This window comes from Lagenorhynchus albirostris, chromosome 14 (assembly GCF_949774975.1).
Source record: "Lagenorhynchus albirostris chromosome 14, mLagAlb1.1, whole genome shotgun sequence".
Lineage (NCBI taxonomy): Eukaryota > Metazoa > Chordata > Mammalia > Artiodactyla > Delphinidae > Lagenorhynchus > Lagenorhynchus albirostris.
The window spans coordinates 41,905,607-41,931,111 of record NC_083108.1 but is presented as its reverse complement, the minus strand read 5'-3'; the positions used below and the strand labels follow the sequence as shown (position 1 = coordinate 41,931,111).

The 25,505-nt window shown below is 36.0% G+C and overlaps 1 protein-coding gene across 5 annotated transcripts in view; it reads right to left on the bottom strand.

The window, feature by feature from the left end:
- TRAPPC8 (trafficking protein particle complex subunit 8) overlaps positions 1-24,930 on the bottom strand; it is a 91,071-nt gene extending 66,141 nt beyond the window's left edge. For 2 of the 5 annotated variants that reach the window (XM_060120929.1, XM_060120934.1), the window contains exons 1-9: positions 24,432-24,930; positions 17,927-18,121; positions 8,345-8,434; positions 7,355-7,529; positions 5,135-5,288; positions 2,732-2,825; positions 1,839-2,095; positions 1,373-1,488; positions 517-667 (exon numbers count right to left, since the gene is read on the bottom strand). In XM_060120929.1, the coding sequence (XP_059976912.1) occupies positions 517-667; positions 1,373-1,488; positions 1,839-2,095; positions 2,732-2,825; positions 5,135-5,288; positions 7,355-7,529; positions 8,345-8,434; positions 17,927-18,121; positions 24,432-24,588 (1,389 nt within the window). In that variant the 5' untranslated portion in view covers positions 24,589-24,930. Of the gene's footprint in view, positions 1-516; positions 668-1,372; positions 1,489-1,838; positions 2,096-2,731; positions 2,826-5,134; positions 5,289-7,354; positions 7,530-8,344; positions 8,435-10,567; positions 10,587-17,926; positions 18,122-24,431 lie in introns of those variants that run through there. The other 3 variants (XM_060120930.1, XM_060120932.1, XM_060120933.1) reach the window with 3 other exon arrangements.
- Positions 24,931-25,505: the final 575 nt, after the last annotated feature.

Here is a 25,505-nt window from a genome sequence, read left to right as displayed (position 1 = left end):
AGATAATTAATTTTTTTTAGATAATTATTTCTGTATTTTATTTTCTATTTTAAAAACTGTTGCAGAAAAATGTTTATTCATCCTAAAAGTGGATTTAACAAGTTTTTCCCCAATGTATGAAAGTCTGTCTCACACCAAAGTACATGTTCTTAACCAATATATAGGCTTAGATCAGAAAAAAACATTTCAAACAATTTTAAATTATTGTAAGAGATCAAAAAGCATCTTCTAAAAAAAAGTTATTATACTGTGAATACAGTGAAAACTGTAATTCAAATTAAATAGAAAGTACTAATCAAATCTAAGAAACCAACCCTCACATATGACCATGTTTCAATGCACTAGTTTAAGAAAAATTCATCAAGTTATCATAAATGAATTCAAAACCTATAAAGCATTGTATGCTATTTGAGTACAACTTATCCCTAGGTAGTTTGCTTGCCATTTCATAAATAAAAATTTCTAAGTCATTTATGGTAGCAGAAGCAAGAAATTATAATACTACAGAATACCAACCAAGGCACCAGCTGCATAAAGCATTGCTTGATCATTAAGAAAATCTTTCTTTGCAGTATGATAGCAACTGTAAGCCAAATCATAATGCTGCACCAAAAAACATAAGTCAGCCATTTTCCTGATTTGAAGCTCTGGAGCTTCTGGTGGATACCTGTAAATACAAATTAAGTTAAGAAAGGAATTTACAATTTATGACCTTTAAACCATTAAATATTATAAAATGTCTAAAAAGATGCCCAACTGTCCAAAACATGAGAAAAACTGATCCTGTATGGTAAGAATTCTACCTCCAAGGAGAGAGCGTCATTTCTCAAAGATATTTGGAAACAGATAGTTACATCCTTATTTATATAATTTATATCCCTATACTGAGAACTTCTCAACAGGAGGCAAGCATTTTCTCTATTGTCAAATTATGAAGTAAATAAATGATCAATTCCATGTGACTCACCTTTATGTACAGCAGAAAAAAAAAGAAAATCTAAAATGGATTTTATTTTCCCCTAAAACAGGATTTTATATTAAACAAAATTTCTAAATATATGCCATGTCTTAGAATTCTTAGACCTCAATACTTTAATATAGTTATTAATGAATACTTAATCTAACTCCATCTTTTTACAAATAGGAAAATAGACCTAAAATAAAGTGACCCTCATTATTTTTAGATATCCAATTACTTATAGTTTTTTAATTTAATATAATTTACTTATGGTCACTATTCTTATCTACCCCAGCTTTGACCAATATGAAACTAAGAAACTAAAGAGACAGTCATTTTTTGCAGAACATCATATAGTCAAACACTAATCAGAGTTAAATACAGAAAAACTAAAAACAATAATATTTTACTCACAGCAATCCAGATGTATTTTTTAGCTCATTAATGCTCTTTTCTGGAACTTTACTGCCACTAAACCATTTTTTAGTTGCAGAAAATAAAGATCGACTCAAACCTTTTCTTGATATTAGCTAAGAGAAAAGATTAAACATATTGACAAATATAAGAATTTAATATTTTTCTTTTACATACAAAAGAAAAAACTCTAAATAACTAAAGTTTTAAGAGTGAGCAAATGTGCATTTTAACATTGATTTAAAGAAAACTGTCCAAAATGCTGACGAAATCCCTAGTGAAAATAAATAAGCCTCTTCTAGGATTTAACAGAATTTCATCACTGATAGTAATGTTAATAAACCCTAATATTGGTCTATTTTTCAAACAAAAACTTCAATTCTTTAAATAACTTATACTACTATATTCTCAACTTTACTATTTACTGAAATTTTTTAAAATACTAGTGCAAATAATTAAATCTTACCTGATCATTTAATTGCCGAATTGTTTTCTCTATATGTGGCAAGAGGCCCCGAAATGTGAACTCTTGTATAAACTGTCGAATTCTATCATGATCAGTAAGGGTTAAACATGCACCATGAATAATTCCAGCATTTGCTTTCTTTGTTTCATGTAATGATGAAGCAGATTTTACATGATCTGGGCCATCAATGCTGTTAGAAGAGTCACCAGATGGGTCCAATTGAAGCGGGTGAGTTCTAAAGTTGTTTGGTAAGCCATCTACTGAAAAACAGATCTTTCTTTTACTCTCAGAAAACAACAGAAAATTGTGATATTACTACTATATTACTAAAGAAAAGAAAGAATGTTGGAACTGTTTATCTTTCTGTATTTCTTAAGAAATCTAAAACAATAACATTAAAGTGTCCCCCCTAAAATTTTAGGACCTGGGTTAATACCTGTTACATGTAATAGAAATTTTTTAATTCATGTAAAGAAATGAAGAAAAATAATGTTAAAATATAAAGAATTATTTTTAAATAGCATAACTAACCAATAAGAAAATTTATAACAAAAAATTTTTAAAGCTATCACTGTCTAAACTGTAATTTAAAATACAAAAATAAAGCTCTCAAAATCATGTGAATTGGGGGAATTAATGCTACACATAGTATCTTCCCTTGCTTTCTACCCAAAAAATTTTTTTATGAAGCCTGATATATTACTCTTAAAAAACAAATTTTTAAATGTCAAAAAACATCAAACTCAAATAACTCAATAAAATCTTCAGAGGAAAAGCTAACCTGTCCATTATCTTTTTTCATCATGAAAATTCCCCCATCTTTTACGTATAAAGATTTAACAACAGTGCATATTTTCAATCAAAAGAGAAACTTAGAGAAAGTATATCAAGACCTTTGACTTCGTTATCTAATCCATCCAATGAAAGCAAGTTACTATCAGAATTCTTATTTGAAGTTATAGTACAAGGGCCATCTTCATATGATTCCTATCAAAATAAAATTTAAACAGCATTAATGGTTATATTTAATCATGTTTAAGATACCATCAAATTCATCAACAACTATGGTAAATCTCATTTTTTTTTGCTACAGCAACTCTTTTCTTCCAATCCTCCAAATTCTTAACTTCTTCCATGTATCATATTCTATCACTTCAATCCACACCTACTATATTCTTAAATTCTGTTTCACATGCAACCTACTATCCTAATTCTTCTGAATTCGAGTTACTTCTATCTCAGTTTTTCTGTTTATATGTGATATGCACATGCTTATATGAAACCTCTATATATATCTATGTAAGGAATAATGGCAAGACAGATGGACTACTAGAGTCAAGCGGGGTAAAAAAAGAAGGATGGTATGGAATCTGCTGGATCACAGATGCAGCGTTAATAGGTTGGAGTGCATTCTGAATACACAGAAGTGTTTTGGAGAAATATCCAATGCAAAAAAAAAAAAAAAGAAAGAAAAATATCCAACGCAACGTTTACTTGTAAAAAGGGCACTGATTTCAGCCAACAAAAAAAACTTTAAAAATACCCAGACTACTCCATAAGACCACTAATACTATGAGGTATTATTCTGAGTGCCAAATTTTGGGAAAAATATGTAAACTAGAACTTAATAAGAGGAACGTGATCAGGACAAGAAACAGTCTAAAAACAACATTTAAGAAAGAGTTGAAAAAACAGTATATTTAGCCTAGAAAAATATTTTAAAAGACATGAAAGCTATCTTGTATAATTTGAAAGTTGTCTTAATGGAAAACTGATATGGTCCCTATAGGATTGAGTACAAGCAAAGGGAGAAAAATTCTGGTTGATCCTCAAGCTGCTCAGACATGGAACAGGTCACCTGAGAAGACAATGAGTACTTTTACTAGATGAGGTCATTTATAGGTTTAAAGGAAATTAAAGCATTAGAACAGGGGTTGGATTTGACAACCTTTAAACTATCCTTCAATCCTGGGCTTCTAGGATTCTAAGCTGTAGAATTTCTATAGCTCTGTCTTCTATTAAAAGTTCTCCAACTGGACAATCTTACTTATTATGTTCCCTTTCCCAACCTAAGATGGCTGGATTCTAAATTGAATATTTCAATACTATTCCTATTCTGAGTGTGGCCCTGAAACATCATTTAAAGTTCCTTCACATCCAACTGGTTCTTTTCTCTCAGACACCTTTCCCCAGCATTATCTTAAAGAAGGTCAACAATTATCTCAATATTAAAGTGAATAAAACTGGATTAAAAATTCCATATATAAGAAAGAAAAGGCAAATAAACAGATTATTAAACAATATTTATATTAGAACATCAAAAACTACATGAACTTTCTAATTCATATTTCTTAAAATAATATCACATCACGTACATAATGTAGTTTAACTGTACAAAATATAAATATATTTTCCATTTACTTAAGAAATCCTCTTTCTAAACAAAAAAAAGTCAACTCTTGATTATCTGAACTAAGCATAGGAACTTGGCATTTGACCACTACCAAGTGCCATAAAGTTCTACCTTAAAAGTTGGACAGAATGTGAAACCTTACACCCACACGCATTAGCCAACAGACAACAATTAACATTAGTCTAGAACTCTATATTAGAAGAGTTGATTAGGAAGAAACAAAACTTCCTGGAAATTCAAAAGAAAAGAAAATCAGAGGAAAGTTAGGGAAAAAAGCCCACCCACCTAAAAAGTATGAGCTCCAAAAGGTGGCCATAAGAACAGCATGTTGAAAATGAAGGAAGGCAACCCCAGAGCATGTGGATAATAAAGAATTGACTGTAAGCATTCATAATGAATTAAATGTACAAGCCAAAAATTCTATTCTCTACATGTTTGTTTAGTCAATCTAATTCAATTCTTAATGTATAATTCACTTTTCATCATTTTTTTTTCTTTTTTTTTTTTTTTTGGCTGGGCCCCGCATCATGCAGGATGGGATCTTAGTTCCCAGAGCAGGGATCAAACCCACGCCCCCTGCAGTGGAAGCGTGGAGTTTTAACCACTGGACTGCCAAAGAAGTCCCCACTTTTCATCTTTTAAGAAAACAATCAATTAACACTGATATTATATACCTGAAAGGTATACACATAAGGGATTACTGCAGTTGCTTAAAAACAGCTTCTGAACTACTGACTTAAGAGCTCACATACTGATGGATCAAAACTAGCCAGATTCCACAAAATAACTATTAGTAATTCTACAAATTCTACAGTGATACCATTAGCCATAAAACTGAAATACAGCTTTTGTAGTTTGCTTCATTGTTGTTTTTTACATATACCTGGTTTTGAATACTATTTTTCTGGAGATACTGACTCCAAGGATCTGGTATCTGTTCATCTGACGCTCGATTAGGTGTTCGAGAATTAATTTTAAGTAAATAGCAACCCTGAGTTCCATATTTCTGTTTCATTTCTTCATAAATTGATTCAGCTCTAAAATAAAAAATGGAAAAGTTTGTAGCCAATGGGGAGCAGACCTTAGGCAATAACAGATATTAAAATAATACAAAAACCATGAAAAAATAGTCCCCCCAAAAGAACAAAAAGTTAGAGGTAGAATAATTTAAAAAAACTAAAAGTTCATGATCCTAACTGAAATTTAGCTAGCTTGGTTATCACCTTAAAGCACAATTACCAAAGTATGCGTCATGGAATAAAATTTTGCAGGATACTCTTGTTAGTCAAACAGAAAGTTTTGGTGGTCAAGCTAGTTTGGGGAACTACAGTAAGCAAGCCAACCAGTTTGTTTTGCAGCAGACCACCTCAGAGCCTTCCATTTGCTAATATGTACTGTGAATTTCCAAAGAGTGGCTTCAAACTTATAGATCAGAAACTCTTTCAACTATGTGAACTAGTCTGCAGGAAATACAACTTTGCGAAATTCTGTCTTAGAGAACAGACATTTATCAAAAAATGTAAGTGCTAACATAAAAAAGTATAGCACCCCCCAAAAAATCACCTTTCACTGCTAGAGTTTACCCTTCCCTTAGCTGTCTCCAAAGGGACACAGTTCAGAGGAAGAAAAACGAGAAAACGCAAGAAAAGCAGCCAAAATATTTACTATATAAAAATCCTTGCAAAATTTATAATAGCTGGATCCATGAGCTAATCTCAGATACAACAAAAAGCACTTGATTTCCTTACTTTTAGTTAACTAGACTTGCTAGTTAGTGGCAGACAAGATACTTCAAATGGTAAGTCAGCCTAAGAATCAAACAGTACATTCTGATGGAAAATGAAATTTTGGTACATAGAGCTAACCTAATTTAAATAGCTTTTTTTTTTTTTAACCAAAAAGCACATGGATAATCCTATATCACATTCAAATGCAGAAGCTAATACTATACAAATAACAAGCCTAACAAATAATTAAATCATATTACACACTATAAAATGAAAGCTGGATAAATAAAATAGTTATAAATTTGTATAAACACAGATATAAGTATACGTGTATGTATATACACTCAAGTACAAAAAACTAAACATCTACTTGCTTTACCAATGACACTGCTAAGCATAAGAACCACTGATCTAATACTGCAATTATCACTTAAATATCCTAGTTATAACCATCCAATGTGGAAGATATATACCATATTCAAATGATAGAAACTAATTTCAATAGCCAGTTCAAATTATTTCTATTTATATAGTACACTTTATCCAATAGGCTACAGATTGTTTATGATGTCAAAAAAATTCTAAAGATTAGTAACCCTCAGAACAATTCTGTGGTCTTAGAGAGGAAAATTTATTTTAAAACGATGGATTGTGCTCATAACAAGGGCAAGAAATAATTATTTAATTGCATATCCTAAACAGCATTGAGATATCAGAGTAACAGTTTGAAACAACAGATTAATTTGATCCACATCTTGAACCAAAATTCAAAATAAACTGCAAAGCCACAAAAGTAAAATTGTTTTAATATTATCTTATTTTTCAAGAACTCATCTTTAAAGATATCTATTCTCTTATCCCAAAGATAAAAGGACTATGGCAAATCACTAATAATGAACATTAAAGGGAACATAAGAAAGAAGTGCTTGGATGTTTCTCAAGACTGTGAAAAACATCAAGGCTAAATATATAGTGATGAGAAAGTGAAGAGTGGAAAAAGCAGTGCCTATAAGCCAGGAAGTGAAAAGTCAGAGGAAAACTGGGAAAGAGAAAAGAGAAAAAATGAGAAATAATATTATACAAAGTAAGAAATAACAGTGAAGACCTATAGGTATAAAATGGCAAGCACTTGTGGACAAAGATTACAATAATAGAGATATACATTGAAAGAAAATTTTGGGTAAGCATATGAAATCTAACATAAAATGATGTAGCTGTTGAATATAACTCCAAATAAGAGATATAGTTAAATGTTTTATTAATGAATTTTTACTTTCTTGGATGAAAAATATATCAAAAACTTAAGCCATGTCCAAATCAACATTAACTCATTTAACAGGAAATTATTTAAAATTTAAAAAATAAAAAAAGCTTACCTCTGTTCATCTCCTGCACTTACATCATGTAAAAGTACATAATATTTAAGTGTATTTGGTATAAACCACTTGGGGTAGGAATAATCATTGTTGTGCTGAATTCGATGCTGTTCTTGTGACAACTTTGAAAACTGTTCCATAGGTTCAGCTTCACTAGACGATGTCACCAACATACCTTGTAAATCATATTAAGGTAATTATCACTTATCACTTAATAATAAATATTATCCTATTAATATAAACTTTAGGGAGATATTTTTTGAGCTAAAAAAATCTGATTTTACAGGTTTTCCTGCAAGCATAAAACATTGATAATTTCTTCAACATTTCTAAGTAATTCAAGGTTCTAAATAGTAAAGCTATTTTGTTGGTAGTTTTTTAGATCCTTTATATATGTAATAAGGAAATCCATGAAAAAATGGACAATGTGAAAATTGTGCAACTATCAACATAATGAAAAATTCTGCTGAATCTTGCTTCTCTCCATTCCATCTCACTGTGATCTCATATTCTATCCCATCTCAACTTTTCACTGTAACTGCATTAAGGAAATGAAAGTCATAACTGTCAAAGTAGGTTAACAGCTATAAAACAGATTACTAAAAAAAAATGGATAACTTTTTAAATATGAGCTTTTGCATAAGCGATTAATTTTGAGGCAATCAGCAAAAGCAGTTAACACCGACAGTTTACATTTTTTCTTTCTAAAATAGCTTAAAAACATATTAAGCATGAAATTTTCAAGTTGGGTGATAAAGAAAAATAACCAAGCCCTTAGTATTCTTATTTTTTAATCAAAAATTAGTTACACCAGTCTTGTATCTAGGATGCCATTTAACAAAGAAAGCAATAAAACTTGTAGCATCATCAATAAAAAATAATTTCTCCATCTCTATATCCTCTCAACAATTTTGCCTTCATATAACTCTTTCTGAGATTAATAACTTCCAAAACATTTGATTTTAAGAGAACATAAAAGTCAAAGGATACATGCTAAATAGTGGTTCAGAAATTCATGATCTGATGCTGGCATCGACTGAAGAAAGGTCTCTCTGTAAGACTCAAACCATGGAGTAGTAGCTAAAATTAACAATAAATAAACCAGTTAAAAGTCCTCAGTAGAATCAGTTTACAACAGACAAAATTTCAAGTCCATTTTCCTAAAAGATATGAAACATCATTTCTAGCAATACACAAGCATTTTTCACTTTTGCTTTAAGATGCATATGTGATGTATGTGTATAAGCCATACACACAAATATATTCATACATGGCAGTATATATATTTGCAAAAATAAAACTGACCTATTCCTAAACCTACCCAATGATCCCACAGCTTACTTATTAATGCTTTCAATATTACCTACATGAATAATCAGATTTTAGCACTAAAGTTTTGTATCCCTGCCACTAGTCATGTTGTCATAAGTAGCTCCTTTTCATAAATGGTATTATTTCCGAACAGTGGTTCTCAACCAAGAGTGATCGTGACCCCCAGGAAACATTTGGCAATGTCAGGAGACACTCTGAGCTGTCACAACTAGGGATAGGGAGGGGGTGCTACTGGCATCTAGGGAAATAGGTCAGGAATGATGGAATGATGCAGTACAGCCTACAATGAGGAGAACAAGACAGCACCCCCCGACCCCAGCAAAGAATTATTTGTTCAGAATGTCAACAGTGGTGAGGCTGCCAAACCCTACTTTATAATTTGATTACTTGAGTATGATAGCAACTAAACCTCTTCAAATGGAATTTCAAAGCATACTTACCTTATAATCAAATACAAAGACGTGTGTTTTCACTTTTTGTATACATGTATATGATGTTGATTCTTAAAATTTCAAATCTCTCTTGCTCCATGCTATGCATTTTACATTAAAACTATTCTAATGTTAAAAATTTGAATTTAGCTAAACTTAGTCATTTCATTAGGTTTAAGCAGATTATCTAAATCACAGTTTTACTAAAAGGATACTCCATTCCTATTTACTTATGCTGACTATAAAACCTTGTGTACTTTTTTGTCTTATTCTTAGAATCACTGAAAACACAGCAAGTATATTTTCTGTTTACATTATAATACTACATTAAACGACTGGGAAGGTTGAAGAAAAAAAGCTATTCATTTTGACCGAATAACATATCCAACCTGGTGCCATATATACAAAAAAACTTTAATTGCAAAAATGCCTATGAGAATAACCCATATATTGTTTAGGAGGGCTATTACAAAAATCTCATGTTCATTGCTATAAAAGAGGAAAAAGATTCCCAGAAACAGTACAATATATATGAAAAGTGGCAAAAATCAGAGAATGAATGACAAGGATTAGTCTGTTAAAACAGGAAAGCAATTTTCTTACCAACCAGTAAATATATCTTCCCGCCAAATGAATCAAAATTAGTCTCTAACTTGAAAATTAGTATTAACTTTCATTTAATCCAATGCCAAGAAAATATAAAGATTAGGTAGTGAAAATTTTGGTTAAAGAAGAAGGAATCTCCACAGATGGGGGAAATAACTTTATCAGCTTTGATTATTTTTCTGTTTGTTGCTTCAATGATGCAACATTAACAAATTATTAACAAATTAACAAATAACAGTAAGTTGTAGACATATGTAGACAAACAAAATGTAGACATATGAAAAGGGGTTTGTTTCACGGTGGGCTGGGGAGTTCTGAATAAACAAATTAGGTCTTCCAAAACAGCTATCCTTTGCAACACTATCTGGAATAAAAGACTAGAAAACCTACATGTCCATCGGGGGGGACATTAAATGGAGGCACTATGCAGCTTTAAGAGAAAGGGGAAAATCTCTATATATTACTATGAAGTGCTCCCAGAATACATTAAATGAAAAAAGACAACAGCAGAGAAGTATACATTTTTGTGAAAGGGAAGAAGATACAGAAAGCCACACATGTATTAGCTTATATTGTCAAAGAGAAATAACAGAAGGATAAATGCCACCAACAAATGCCATCATGTGTCAGAGAAAGAAGAAAGAACAGATAAGAAAGGGGAAGGGCCTGAACAGAAGGTAGACCTCTGCAAATGTACCTTGTTTCACAGTTTTGACTTTGGAACAATATAAATGTCTACATAACTAAAATTAAAAAGAAAAATAGCAAGTACACACATGCAGGAGTTCTTAAACGGAAATAATACTTTCTAAATACTGGTGCAAGAAAACACTCGGTACTCAACAAAGAATATAAGGAGCACAGGAAAATCTTCTAAATGTATATGGCAGAAGTGGGTTTTATCCTTCAGGTAGGTCACATTCAGGTTGATGAGGTAAGTTTTTCCCTCAGCCACATGTTTCCTTGAAGGGCTAGAAGTCTCCCTTTATTTTTCTTACATGTCAATAAGTCTAGGGCATCCTTCTTTTTTGCTTTTTCTAGTGACATTTTTGAAGAAAGTGGAAAAAAATAGTTTATTAATTTTTTTAATATTAACAAAAGACTAACATTTAGTGACAATTCTCTTCCCTTAAAAATTCTCTTGTACTTATTTTGGGATGAAATCGGTATTTTGCTCATACTCCTTTCCATCTCTACATGTTCTTTGGTTGGAATTGAAACAGCAACCATGTTATCCTACCAGTTCAAGTTTCTCTATGCAGAATGTACTTTTCCCTTGGTAAGAAGGGTAAGGAAGGCAGCTAAGAGCTGAAAAACAACATAATGCTCTATATCCTCCACTCACACTCATAAAATGCAGCCCTCTCTCTCTCCCCATTTCTTCTTTGTTCCCTTCTTAGTGCCAGTAGCTTCAGACACAGTTACTAGTGTTCCAATACATACCTAAAAAGGGCTGCCGGCAGTGAGCTAGACCTAGAGCAACTCTGGTCCTCTTTCTACTGAAACCAAATACTATCACTAGAAATCCCAAACCTGCCAGTGAAAAAGACTGACTACCCTAAACATAAATGTCACCTGTAAATCACATATTTTCCCTTTCTAATCATTCACAAAAGTTGAAAGTACCAGAAAACCACCATTCAGACTAAACAAAATAGCACTAAGAAATATTACAAATTCCACACAATGTTGTCACTTAAGATTATAACTTTAGATAAACAGTAGTACCAAAACTTAGTATATTTCAGAATGAAACTATTCAAGTAAGGAAAAGAAATCAGATAATTAGATGCTGTATAATTATTTAATTCTTTAAAATACAGTTTCAAGGTCAAAAATACTTGACAACACAGTGACTATCAGAATATATGGTTTAATTCAGAGTATCTTAGACTACAAAAGCACCAACAAACTAAAACCAGAACTCATATAAAATTTATGAGCATTTTGCAAATCAAATAATCTTAAATAATATGAAGAGCTAAGAAATACTAACCTTGTATTTTAACAACAACCTTGAGAACTATCCTTGAAGAGAATATTTCTAATCAAGTGTTTTCAGAAAAATCAGCAAAAATCAAAGTATTCTAAAGAGATGAGAGTCATGATTACTTATGCCCAATTATTAAATTTCTCACACACCACAGGAGAAGACTTTTTAAAACAGGTTGTCCTTTATTGAAACTATATTCCTTTTAACCCTCAGTATATCAGGAAAAATAGTCACTGCATTTACTATCTGGATCTAACTGACCCTTGATATTTTATTGTATTTTTAATTCAGTTTACAAATTATTTACAGAATTAAGAGTAAAACCATAACAAACTTTTTAATAAATTTTAGTAAAGCGAACTCAAATTGTATTCCATATATTCCCCATTTTAAAGATACATGCCTCAGTTAGGCAACGTTTTTTGAATGCAACTAACTGTTCATCAACTATCATGCACAAACCTAGAACACATCCATCATGTAAATACCAATTCCAGATTCAAACACATCTCTAACAACTTCTAGTTTATCATTACTTCTGGTTCTTCTTGCACTTGCATAGTCAAGGTGCAATATTTTGGAAAAATGTGATGGCGCATATTCGCTGAAAAGAAAAAGGTCATTCTATTTGCTCCATCACTGCAAAACGTTTTCATTCTTTAGACTTCTAAACAGCAAACAGAACGATCAAGCTAATAAATTTTTTACTTCTACATCATCTAATTCTTTCAGATTACCTTCATACACATACCTGCTTTCAGCATTTGTCCACTTACAAACTGTATCAAGTAAATTTTGTTACACAAACTTATGATCATAAAAGATGAAAGAATACGGTCACATGTCCTTTAACAAAATGGGATGGTCTAGGTTATCATCTCAAAATATTATGTGAAGTCTTTTCTGCTAAATTAGTGATCAGCTGGATGAAAATACTGTATTTTCTTTTTGTTCTTAGAAATACATTGTTCACTCATCAGTTCTTGAGCTTGAGGAAAATTGTCCTGGATATTGTCATCTGAAGACTCATAGACTGGGATTTCTGTATATGATCAATTTCACCATTGTCATCAGAGTCCAATAAAGTAGGTAGCCACTAGCCACATGTGGCTAGTGGGCACCTGAAATGTAGCTTGTCTGACTGAGGTGTGCTGTAGGTGTAAAATACACATAAGATTTCTAAGACAATATAAGAAAAAGAATAAAATTTTCCATTTATTACATTTGAAATGATAATTTTTTGTGTATATATATATATAAACTGGAATTAAATTAAATATATTATTAAAATTAGTTTCACCAGTTTCTTTTTACATTTTTTTTTTTTCGGCCACAATGCGCAGCTTGTGAGATCTAGTTTGCCTACCAGGGATTGAACCTGGGTGCTCGGCAGTGAAAGCACAGAGTCCTAACCACTGGACCACCAGGGAATGCCCCCTTTTTACATTCATTATTGTAGCTACAGAACACTGAAAATAATGTAAATGGCTTACATATTTCTATTAGACAGTGTTAGTCTAAAATGCTATACGTCCGGCTTCCCAGATGGCGCAGTGGTTAAGAATCCACCTGACAATGCAGGGGACACGGGTTCGAGCCCTGGTCTGGGAAGATCCCACATGCCGCGGAGCAACTAAGCCCGTGCGCCACAACTACTAAGCCTGCACTCTAGAGCCTGCGAACCACAACTACTGAGCCAGCGCACCACAACTACTGAAGCCCACGCACCTAGAGCCCGTGCTCCACAACAAGAGAAGCCACCGCAATAAGAAGCCCACACACTGCAACAAAGAGTAACCCCCGCTCGCCGCAACTAGAGAAAGCCCAAACGCAGCAACAAAGACTCAACACAGCCAAATATAAATAAATAAATAAGCAAATTTATATCTAAAAAAAAAAAGAGTAAACACAATAGGGACTTGCCTAGTGGTCCAGTGGATAAGAATCCGCCTTCCAATGCAGGGGATGTAGGTTCCATCCCTGGTTGCGGAACTAAGATACCACATGTCGTGAGGCAACTAAGCCCACGCAGCGCAACTACTGAGCCTGCACACCATAACAAAAGATCCTGCATGCTGCAACGAAGATCCCACGTGCTGCAACTAAGACCCAACGCAGCCAAATAATAAAATTTTAAAAAAAATTTTTAATTGCCTAAAAAAAAAGTAAACACAATAGACAGTAGGTGATAGGATAGATAAAATTATCTCCGTTTTAGAAAAATGAGACAGAAATGCTAATAATAGCAGTAGCTGAATGGAAAAAAAGATAATAGGCAAGGAGTGGAGTGTAAACAATCTGGAACAGACCACCACAGGAAATAACTGTATATAATGAAGATTCTTTCAATTCCATCGTTGTTTCTTTCCAATTACTGTACTAAGGAACACTAGCTTTAATTGACCAATCTGATGAAGAAAACGTGGCACTGTTAAGCCAAGCTTATGAGGTAAATATCTAACATGTATTTCATAAATAGAATGCATGAAAAGTATGATGACTCACATTAATGGTAAAAACTAGAAGCGTATTTCTAGACAAACAGAGAATTAATCTTATTTACAATGGATAAAACCACTCTCATATCTCCAAAGAGAAGTATTCTGTTATAACAGAATCTTATTAAAATGAATTCAGTCCTTCATATCACATTCCCAGTCTTCAAGACCAACATAAAAATAAAGCTAAAGGGAGGTGCGTTAAGTAGCAGGGAAAGAACTTGAACAAACTGTTTTCTTCTGTAGTTTGTCCTAACCACTTGGAATTCTTTTTTAAAATCTGCCTAAGGAGTTCAGCTATAGTAATGCCTCCACCCACTTTTAAAAGCAAATGGCACTGAATCTTTCCTTATGTGGAGATGTTAGCAGGGACCTGAGAATGTAAGTAATATAATTAGATAAAATTTCTCACAACTAAATCATGACCACATTGTTCCTATAAACTATCTATACCAAACAACTTTAATAAACTATAAAAAAATAAATATGCCAATCCCTAATATACAGCCAACCAGACATCGGATTTGAGAATCTTTCTCTAAAGATAATTAAATGACCCCAAATAATTCATAGTGAGAAGGGACTTCCTTGGTGGTCCAGTGGTTAAGACTTCGAGCTCCAATGCAGGGGGAGTGGGTTCAATCCCTGGTCACGGAACTGAGATCCCGCACTCTGCGCAGTGCGGCCAAAAAAAAAAAAGAACTGTGAGTAATAAAAACTGGGCAACTCTCAAGCCTATTCACAGCCTTACCACCCAATAAAGAAGTCCACAAGATGACAAACTTTTTTATGCCCAATCAGGGTTACAATACCTCAGTTTGAAATAGAAAATAATGCCAAAGGCTCACCAGACATTTAAGGAAAGTTTCCAACATGAAAAAGAGAACAAAACAAACTGAAAAATAATACAAATGAAAGAAAAAGCATAGGATAGAAGAAAACTTAAAGACTTAAAAGAAGCCAACAACAATTTACTAATATCCTTTTCAGACATTCATTCCTCAAAAATTTTACCTTTCACACAACTTTTCTCAGGAAACCGCTGGAGATCCTTCACCAAATCAACAAAATACACCAAAAAAGATATGAATGAGAGGCTACAGAAAAGGGAAAGAAATCTCCAGAAAGGCAGCAGTGGAGCAGGCCTTGGAAAGCAACCAGACCACAACTGAGTAGAACAGTGTTTTGAAACTTTTATTTCATTATCTCCCCCCATGAACCTTTTTAGACATTTTTCTAATTGATCATTCTCCCCAAAGAATACTTAAAAATATTGTTAGATACTTAGATATACTGTGTATCCATTTACAGACTGCGGTCCTTTGGAGAGCCACAAACCATTATAATATCTAATATTTTTGTTCCCCAAGTACCAAATTTTCACCCCATTGAGGGATGGTATCATTCCCCATAGAGAATGCCTGGAGTAGAAAGAGAGAAGACTTCAGGAAGGAGATCTTAATAAATGGATTATCTCATAAATTAATCTGTCAAGGGGAAAATCTTACTGAGTGAGAGGCTATTAGAAGTCTGAGGGACTAGCAAAAAATAGAAAGAACTCTGGGCAAGTTGTTTTTAAAAAGGCAATTACTAAATACTGAAAAAAAAAAAAAAAACAGGAGCTGTATAAGAATGAACTGAAAGCCCAACATTCGGCTCAGCAGTGAAGAAGTGAATACTCAGTCACAGTACTGTAAACAGTGAGTATTAATCAAAAATTATAAAAACTGCATTAGGGAGATGGAGGAAGGGGAGTAATTAAGCTAAATCTTCATCAATTATAATGAGAAATCAATAAATAAAAATTTTAATTAAGCCATAAATAGCCATATAAAAATATTACTTAGAAACACGAAATGAATACCAGAGAAAAGAGTTGGTGGGGCAGGGGTGCAGAGAGCAGATCAACTGTTGCTTGTTCCTCTCAAGTCTTTTTAGCATTATGTCTCTGTGTATATATCATTCTGATAAATTAAATTTTTTTTATGTTAAAGGTATATAAACTTTGGAGGTTAGGAAAATATTTTCAGTATAGAAAAAGATAATTTTTTAAAAATATGATAGTTAATCCTTCTCTGTGTGCCCCTCAGCACTTTGGCATACTGGATATGCCATATCTCTATTACAACATATTGTCATCTTAAGATACTATAAATTCGAATGTATTATAATTATTGACCAGATATATGACTAATATATGAAGTTATATATAGCATCTCATTCATCTCTGATCTCAATGCAAAGCATACAGTAGGAAATCAATAAATATTTGTTGCATGTATAATAAAAATGTTAAAGTCCCTATAAAATAGAATCACAGGATTAAAGGTCTAGAAGAGGCCTTAAGACGTAATCTAGCCAATTCCTCTTGTTTTCAAAGAATAAAACTGATTCTGAATAAGTGACTTATTCAAGTTATCCAATTAACTACTGGATAACTCTGGCCCTTGATTCATTGCCCTTCACATCTCAACATGAATTTTCCATTGATGACAGAAATAGTTCAAATTCCACTGCTTTCTCCCAGAAATCTGCAAATTTTGCCTCATGTTGAAAACATGTTATGCCAGGAACTGCTTAAAATATGTATCCTGAAAATGGATTCTTTTGATTTACAAAGATAACCATAATCTTCTAAACTTAGTCTTATTAAGTTAACTTGCCTTGCTGGAATTAAAATGACAGAGAAAGAAGAAAAATTATAAACATTTAAACAAAATAAATCTACAAATACTTCTAACCATACAAGTGCAACCAACTAACTTCAGGATTTAAAACACGCCACTTAATTTCTCTTTGTATGTTTGGAAAAATCTTTAAATATGCAATTAGGAGGTGTTAAAATAATAGATTATGAGTTATACTGATCTAAGATTATTTTATTAGGCTGCTAAAATATCCTAATTAGATGATGTACTTCTCTTTTTTTTTTTGGCCGCACTATGCAGCATGCAGGATCTTGGATCGAACCTGTGCTCCCCTGCAGTGGAAGCGCACTGCCCTAACCACTCAACTGCCAGGGAACTCCCAGATGATGTACTTTTAATCTTTCCTCTCTAAAAATCTATCCCATGTCTCCCCATTAAGTCTTTTTCATACTGAAAAAGAGTCACACCAACCACTGCTAACTCACTTTACAGAGTATTACATAATTTTACCTACCAAGCCTATTATGAAAACATTTATCTTTCAAATCAGATTAAGATCAAATATTTATTTATATATTATAAACATTTCCTCCACTTAGCACTAAGCAAGATAAAAAATATAATAAACTTAATGCTTTTTATGTAATCACAGTATTACTTAATGTCACAAGAGAATAGTTTTTTATCTACTGTTAGTTCTTTCATTCAAGAAATATTTATTATGCTTATGATCTAGGCATTACTTTAGATACTAGGAATAAAATAAAGAGCCAAAGTTCCTGCCCTCAAGGAGCTTGTATTAACTTTACAATTAGAACTACAAAAAAAATTTTTCATTATGAAAAAGTAAAGTGAAATCACATAATTCATAGTTATTTGAATGGCTGCCTGCTTACTTGACTGTAACCTCCTTAAAAGCAAGGACTTTTTTTTTCAACATTGTATTTCCAGGCTCTAGCACTCAGCAAGCACTTAAGTGTTGAATGATTTCCAAGTTATAGAATTACCTTTTCTAATAAAAAGAAAACGTCATTTTAAAAATAATAATAAACCTTATTACATACCACTGATGTTGAGGTCGTAATCTCCTGCCGTAATCACATTTGCTACTAATCCTTCTGCTGGCTGACTGCCAGAAACAACATCATTCAAAAGCTTCCGAATGGCTCCAGGCTGAGGTGGTTGGGTGATAATGTTGCTTACTGCTATCTTCAAGTTTTTGATTACGTGAAGCTGATTATTGGGATCTCTCATATGAACTTAAAAAGAAAAAAGAGAAAAACTTGAAATTACTTCTGTACAAAGCATAACAGGCCAACTATTACAACAATAATAAACTGGGTTAATGGTTTATAGAGGATGCTCAATTTGGAAACCAGAAATTCCAAGTGGAACAGTCTTCGAGAATACAACCAACTTACAACATTCCATTAGACACCAAAAGGGCAAGCTAAACAGTCTAACCTTCCTCTCCCACAATGCTACTGCTCACAACTACTCTACTCTAGGTCCTTTCCTTCCTCTTATGTTAAGAGTTGCCAGGGACCAACTACCATCCATACCAAATGTCTAATTCTCACCTCACCCTAAGGCTGGTCCACGGCAGTGTGAGGTCTATGGTATCAACACTGAAAATAGGAAAAGGGAAGAAAGGGAATTAAATGCTGTCTGCAGGCTTCCTCTGCTTCTCCGATAGCGATGCCTCCATTCTCAGCCCCTATTCTAGTATCATAAAAATCAATGCTGCTCTGGTGCCGGATGTTGACAGTGAGGGGAGGCTGTGCGTGTGCTGGAACAGGAGGTATATGAGAACACTCTGTATTTTCTGTTCAGTCTTGCTGTGAACCTAAAACTGCTCTAACAAATAAAGTCTATGAAAAAGAAAGAAAGGAAAAAAAAAAAAACAATGCCCAGATCCCTTCTCCTAACCCAATACCTCCTGCCTCCTCTCTGCCTTGGCTCAGTCTATGGGATTTATAACCAGTGGTTCAGGGCTTCAAGGCCAAGGAACAGGTTCTCAGGCAACTGTAGCAAGACAGTGTCCACGGTGCACAGAAGGAAATGTGAGCGTATTTTTTCTCATGAATATAATAAGACAAGATGATTAGTTGCCATGGTACTATAAGAAGCAGTCCACTGTATTGATTAAGGGCCCAACTTTTGGAGTCAGACTTTATTTGAAATTCCAACCCACCACTTATTAACTGGGTTACCCTAAACAACTTTTAATCTTTCCCATGCTCAATTTCTTCATCTATAACATATAAATAAAGTAATGTACTTCACAAGGTTATTTGAAGGATTTAGGTGAGATATCCTTAGAAGACACAGTAAGTGTAAAGCACTCAGCACAAGCCTGACACATGACTGTATAGTTAAGATGGAGGCAGCACGTACAACATACTCTATTTGAAGTACATCATGGATCATATACAAATACGAGGCACTTTTTGGAAAACTGACTTTGGGTACCTACCCATTAAAAATTGACGTTATTTTCACCAATGGAAAACACTTTATACCAAACTTTTAAGCTCAAGCCCGCCTACATTTTAAATAAAGTTACATCTGTTAAAAACTGTCTTCCTAAATTTCCTGTGTGTTCTGTTGACTTCTAAATCTTTAATTAAAAGACATTAAACAAAAATCTTTTTAAAATACTACATGTGGCATGAATATGTGTACTTGTATTGCAAAACTAAATATATGTACAGAAAGTACACACGCAAATTCCATTATAATGATTACCTATGATGAAAGAAGGAAAGAAATGGGACTGAGGAAGGGTAAAAAGGTGAATTCAGCTCTATCTATAATGTTTCTTTTTAAAGGAAAGGAAAAGATACAAAGCAAATATGACAAGATTCATTGGCTCTAGGTAATGAGGACCTGGATGGTTCTTGTATTCTCTGCATCCGTCTGTAATTGTTTTCTAAATTATTTAAATAAACATATGCAGGCCTCTCTCCCTAATGAAACTTCTCAGCTGGTCTAACTATGAAACAGAGAGACCAAAAAACACAAAGATACTATGGTACATTTCTGATATTTTTAGAGTGTACTGTACAAGTAGTTTCCTTGAAGGGTTGATCCATAATTATCAAATAACATAAGTAGCCATGTATGTATTAAACCTCTTTCAAAATTTTAAATTGACTCTAGTATCCGGAAGTGTTAACACAAAAAGGTTATTCTAGTTGTGCCCTATATTCAGAACGGGTTAACCAGTTATTACGTTATTAGTTATTGGGTAATCTTACTAATAATCCAGAAATTAGTTATTATGTGTTGCAGCCAGACTCTGAAATGGCACCCAATGATCCCGGTTATTTCCTGGTATATACTCTGGTGGAGTCCCCTCCCACATCCCAGGACTGGTATGTGTGACCAATGGAACACAGCAAGAACAATGGTATACTACTTCTGAGATAAGGTTGTAAGAGTTCAGGGCTCCCCTGGTGGCACAGTGGTTAAGAATCCGCCTGCCAGTGCAGGGGACACAGGTTCGAGCCCTGGTCCGGGAGGATCCCATATGCTGCGGAGCAACTAAGCCCATGCGCCACAACTACAGAGCCTGCACTCTAGAGCCTGTAAGCCACAACTACTGAGCCCATGTACCACAACTACTGAGCCCGCATGCCACAACTACTGAAGCCCACGTGCCTAGAGCCCGTGCTCCACAACAAGAGAAGCCACCGCAATGAGAAGCCCATGCACCGCAACGAAGAGTAGCCCCCACTCGACGCAACTAAAGAAAGTCCGCGTGCAGCAACGAAGACCAAACGCAGCCATAAATAAATAAATTTATATATATATTTTTTTTTTTGTGGTACGCGGGCCTCTCACTGCTGTGGCCTCTCCCGTTGCGGAGCACAGGCTCCGGACGCACGGGCTCAGCGGCCATGGCTCACGGGCCCAGCCGCTCCGCGGCATGTGGGATCTTCCCGGACCGGGGCACGAACCCGTGTCCCCTGCATCGGCAGGCGGACTCTCAACCACTGCGCCACCAGGGAAGCCCCAAAATTTATATTTTTAAAAAAAGGGTTCAGCCTCCATCTTGGGTTCTGATCATTCCCTCTGGGATAAGCTAATGTCATGGGGACACTCAGGGAACCTATGGAGAAGCCCACATGGCAGAGAATTGAGGTCTCAGGCCAGCATCCAGTGAGGAAGTGAGACTTGCCAACAACCATATGAGTGAGCTTGGAAGCGGATCCTCCAGCCCTAGATGACCACAGTCCCTGCTAACAGCTCCACTGTAACCTCAAGAGAGAACTGTCCAGCTAAGCCACTCCCAGATTCCTGAGAAACTGAGAGATAATAAATGCTTTTGTTTTAAGGTGCTAAGTTTGGGGGTAATTTGTTACACAACAATAGATAAGTAATATACTGGAATAGCACAAAACCATCTTAGTAAAGAGAAAGGCAAAAGCTAAGAATGACTGAGAAATGCTCTTAAATCACACACAAAAAATCCAAAGGTTCAGAATTAAATAATTATATTAAGGCTTCATTAAGATTATAATGTCACAAAAGGTGATGTTATGTATCATATAACATCTCAATTTCAGGGTGAAATTCAGCTCTATCATTACCTTACTTTTACAGACTACCATATAAATATAGTTTCTTGAATACTGTACTATGAAGCAACATTCCCCACTGTGCTGCCCATGGATTACCGGTTGCTCAAGATAGCTGTCTGAAAAATCAACTCCATGTTCAAACAAATTTGGGAAGTACTGGATTAAGTTTTTAAAAGGTCTCTTTACAGCAGGTGTTCCCAGAACTCTCCATATGCTGAATGACACTAATTCTCCCAAACACATGCTATATTAAGCAAACTTATTTGACCACAAAATTTTTCCAGGACACATACAACTGGTGTACTACAGAACATATTTTGAAAAATAAAATAATGATATCTTTTGTTTTTATGTAGCACACACAAAACTTTACTGTACTAAAAAAAATTTTTTTTTAAACTCAATTGCTTATAAACCACACCAACTCCCCCAAAACTCCATACACTTGCTTAAGAAATCTGTGAGTGCCACATATTTACCATTAGATATGAAATCAAAAATTCCTTTCCTAGAATTCAAGATCCTTCCTTATCTAGGTATTTTCCCTTACTATCCTGTACTCAATAGGGACTTCTCCCACTGTTCCCCCCAACCATTGAATCATAATTTATACCTTTGCCCATACCATTCTAACCTCATCCCTGTCTTCAACAGGGAATGCCCACCCTCTTCTCTTCCACCAACCGTCGACCTATTAAAGTCCAACTCACTATACTCCTCCCTTAAATCTTTTGCAGTCTACACAAGGAAAGCAGAGTACTGATTTCAGCCTCTATTCACTGCACTGTCCAATACAGGAGGCACCAGCCACGTGTCTACTGAGTACTTGAAACATATCTAGTCCAAACTGAGATGTAATATAAGTATAAAATGCACACCAAGTTTCAAAGACTTAGCAATAAAAAAAAATGCAAAATATCTCATTAAGATTTTTGTATATTTACTACATGTTGAAATGGCAACATTTTGGAAATACTGGGTTAAATAAGATATTACTTAAACTGCTTTCACCCATTTCTTTTCACCTTTTTAAATGTGACTACTAAATAAAAGTTATACATGTGATTCACATTATTTTACTACTGGACAGCACTGCTCCCTTGTGTGAATAGGTGATTCTAAATATTACCAGCAGATAAGACGACTTGATTAAGAACACCTTGTCTTGAATCAAATTGCCTGTTTTTAAATCTTTCCCACCTGTAAGACTGGACAAGTTAACATCTCTGGGCCTCAACGTCCTCAAATTTAAAATGGTATTAACGGTATCTACCTCATAGGACTCAAGGAGGACTCAAAGACAAATGCTACGTAAGTAGGTATAGGTGTTTGCATTATTATTCTTTATTAACAAAGCAGAAAAGAGCACACAGCTCAAAATCAAACGCACTGTTTTGTCTTTTAAGAATTTAAGAATGTAGCGCGCTTTATTGTTTTTATTGACTTAGGACAATACTGGAGGAGGTGAGATGGATGGCTAAAGTACATGCTGAAGAAAATCCAAGAGTTCCCAATCTTTGCTTTATTGGATAGCTCTCTCTCTCTCTCCTTTAAATACACAAGCGAGGGCTTCCCTGGTGGCGCAGTGGTTAAGAATCTGCCTGCCAATGCAAGGGGCACGGGTTCAAGCCCTGGCTCCGGAAGATCCCACATGCCGCGGAGCAACTAAGTCCGTGCGCCACAACCACTCAGCCTGCGCTCTAGAGCCCGTGAGCCACAACTACTTAACCCACGAGCCACAACTACTGAAGCCCGCACGCCTAGAGCCTGTGCTCTACAAGAGAAGCCACCGCAATGAGAAGCCGGCCCACCGCAATGAGAAGCCGGCGCACCGCAACAAAGAGTAGGCCCTGCTCGCCGCAACTAGAGAAGGCCCGTGCACAGCAACGAAGACCCGACACAGCCAAAAATAAATAAATAAATTTATTTTAAAAAAATAATAAATACAAAAGCAAACTTATAATGGAGATATTCTCCCAAAGAATACACGTGTGGCATGTAAATAAATAAATTTATGGCGCAGCATTTTTTTGTGTAAAGTCATAACCAAAAAACCATGGTCGTTGGCTTGACACAGCTTTATTATAGAACCTTTTTATTTTAAAGTTCTTAACACAGAACTTTCCCTATACTTTACTATGTTCTGTTTGCAAAGTACAGGTAAAGATATTGGCTAAACCACACTTGACTATTATTACACTTACTTTTCCCTAATAAAGAATCTAAAGCTGGAGAAAACAGGCAGCTCTTCTATAAAAGATATTTCTCCCGTTGATTAAACTTTTAACTGAAAAAAAAATTCAGGACTTTTCCATCCCTATAAATCATAACTCCAACTATCTTGATTAAATTAACTACAACTTGTCCTTATTTCCTCATCCATTAGGCAAAAAAAGGCTGCTGCAAGTTTCATTAATTTTATAATTCTTTTTATTTGCTTGAGAGATTAAGTAAAATACTGGATCCCTAAGGAAATGTTTGAATTCTCAAAAGAAAAAAGTAAAATAACTGAACAGAACGCTTGAAGGGGATGCACCTCACTGCTAAAGAATATAATACTCAAGACAACTTTGAAAGCCCGGTTTAACTCCCAGGGGAAAATGATTCGTCGTCTTCCCCCTAAGACCTAGTCGTCTAACAGGGAGCATCTTCTTACCTTGCCCTACCTTGCAACTTCCTAATTCCCTCCCTGTGGCGGCTGAGAACAGTTTCAATGCCCTTCTCTGGGACTCACATTTTTAATTACCTAACAGTGTGGCTGGTCGGGGAAGTGCCTAGAAAAACTGGAGGTTAGGACCATGATGTCTTGACCACCTCACAGCCCCTCCTCCTAAGGCCACCGGAGACACCGCGGGGGCCCAGCCCAACGCCACTCTACCGGCTACAGGATGTAAACACCGCCCTTCTCTTCCCTGCCCGCCCCCAACTTCCCTCTCCCGGCCCCAGCTTTGCGAGAGCTCAGTGAAAAGGGGAGACCACATACCCTCAGAAGTGAGGCGAGAGAAGGGCTTAAGCAACTCCGCGAAGCTAAGGTGATTGAGACGAGTGAGCCGCTCGGCTTCGTCGCTACACAGCGCGGCGACACAGGGGACGAAGGAGTCCGGGATGAGCTCCTGCACTGATTGTACACACTGGGCCATCACCGCGGCAGAGGCAGCAGCGGCGCCCGCCCTCCGGCCCACTCTCAGAGGCTGATCCTGCGGCTGCAGCAACTACTGCCTCCGCCCGCCGGCCTGGCCCGGCCCGGCTCGGCCGGGCGGGGCCCGACACTGAAGCCTTGAGACCAACAGAACAGACGCCGCCGCCTCGGTTCCCGGGGCACCCGCCACCGACCCCTCTCCGTCACCGCCGCTCCTCAGCGCTCGCCCCGGCGTCCTTGCATTCCACCCTGATAGGTGGAGACGCCAACAATCGCCAGTTAATCCTCCCGACGGCAAAGCGTTTGTCGCCGCCCGACAGGAACCGCCATGTTGGGGCCGAACCCTGACCCACCGGCTTACTTATCCCAGCAGCCCCCGCGCTCGCCCCTCACGTGACAGTGTTAAAGAAGATGGGGGCGGGGGAAGAAAGCCAGGAAGAGGGAAGTAAAAAGCGACCGAGGCCGGTCTGGAGGCTGACGCCGGAAGTGCGACGGGTGGGCCCCCCCACTACTGGGCAGGGCTGGGGCGGGGCTACGAGTGCGGCGGGCGGAGCCAGGCGCGGAGGCACGCGGGGGTTGGCCTGGTTCTCGCGCACGTCCTTGGCAAAGCCCAGCGAAGTGTGACGTAGGGGTCGGTAGGCCGAAGCTCGTGGTCTGTGCTGTCACAGTGGTGCAGGCACCCGTTCGTCTTCCACGCCCACTCGACCCACCTGGGAAACGGTAGGTAAACCATGTGGCTGTTCGAGCTGCCTTCTGCCCGCCCGCCCTGCCCTTCCCACGCTCCTGGTGGAGCGACTGGGGGCACCCGCTCAGCGGAGAGAGCGTGCTGCCCGCCGGGTGTTTGGATGTTTCGCTGGAGCCGGCCTAAACAGGCCACGTATCATTTAAACACAACCATGCTTTCAGAAAGCTTTTAGA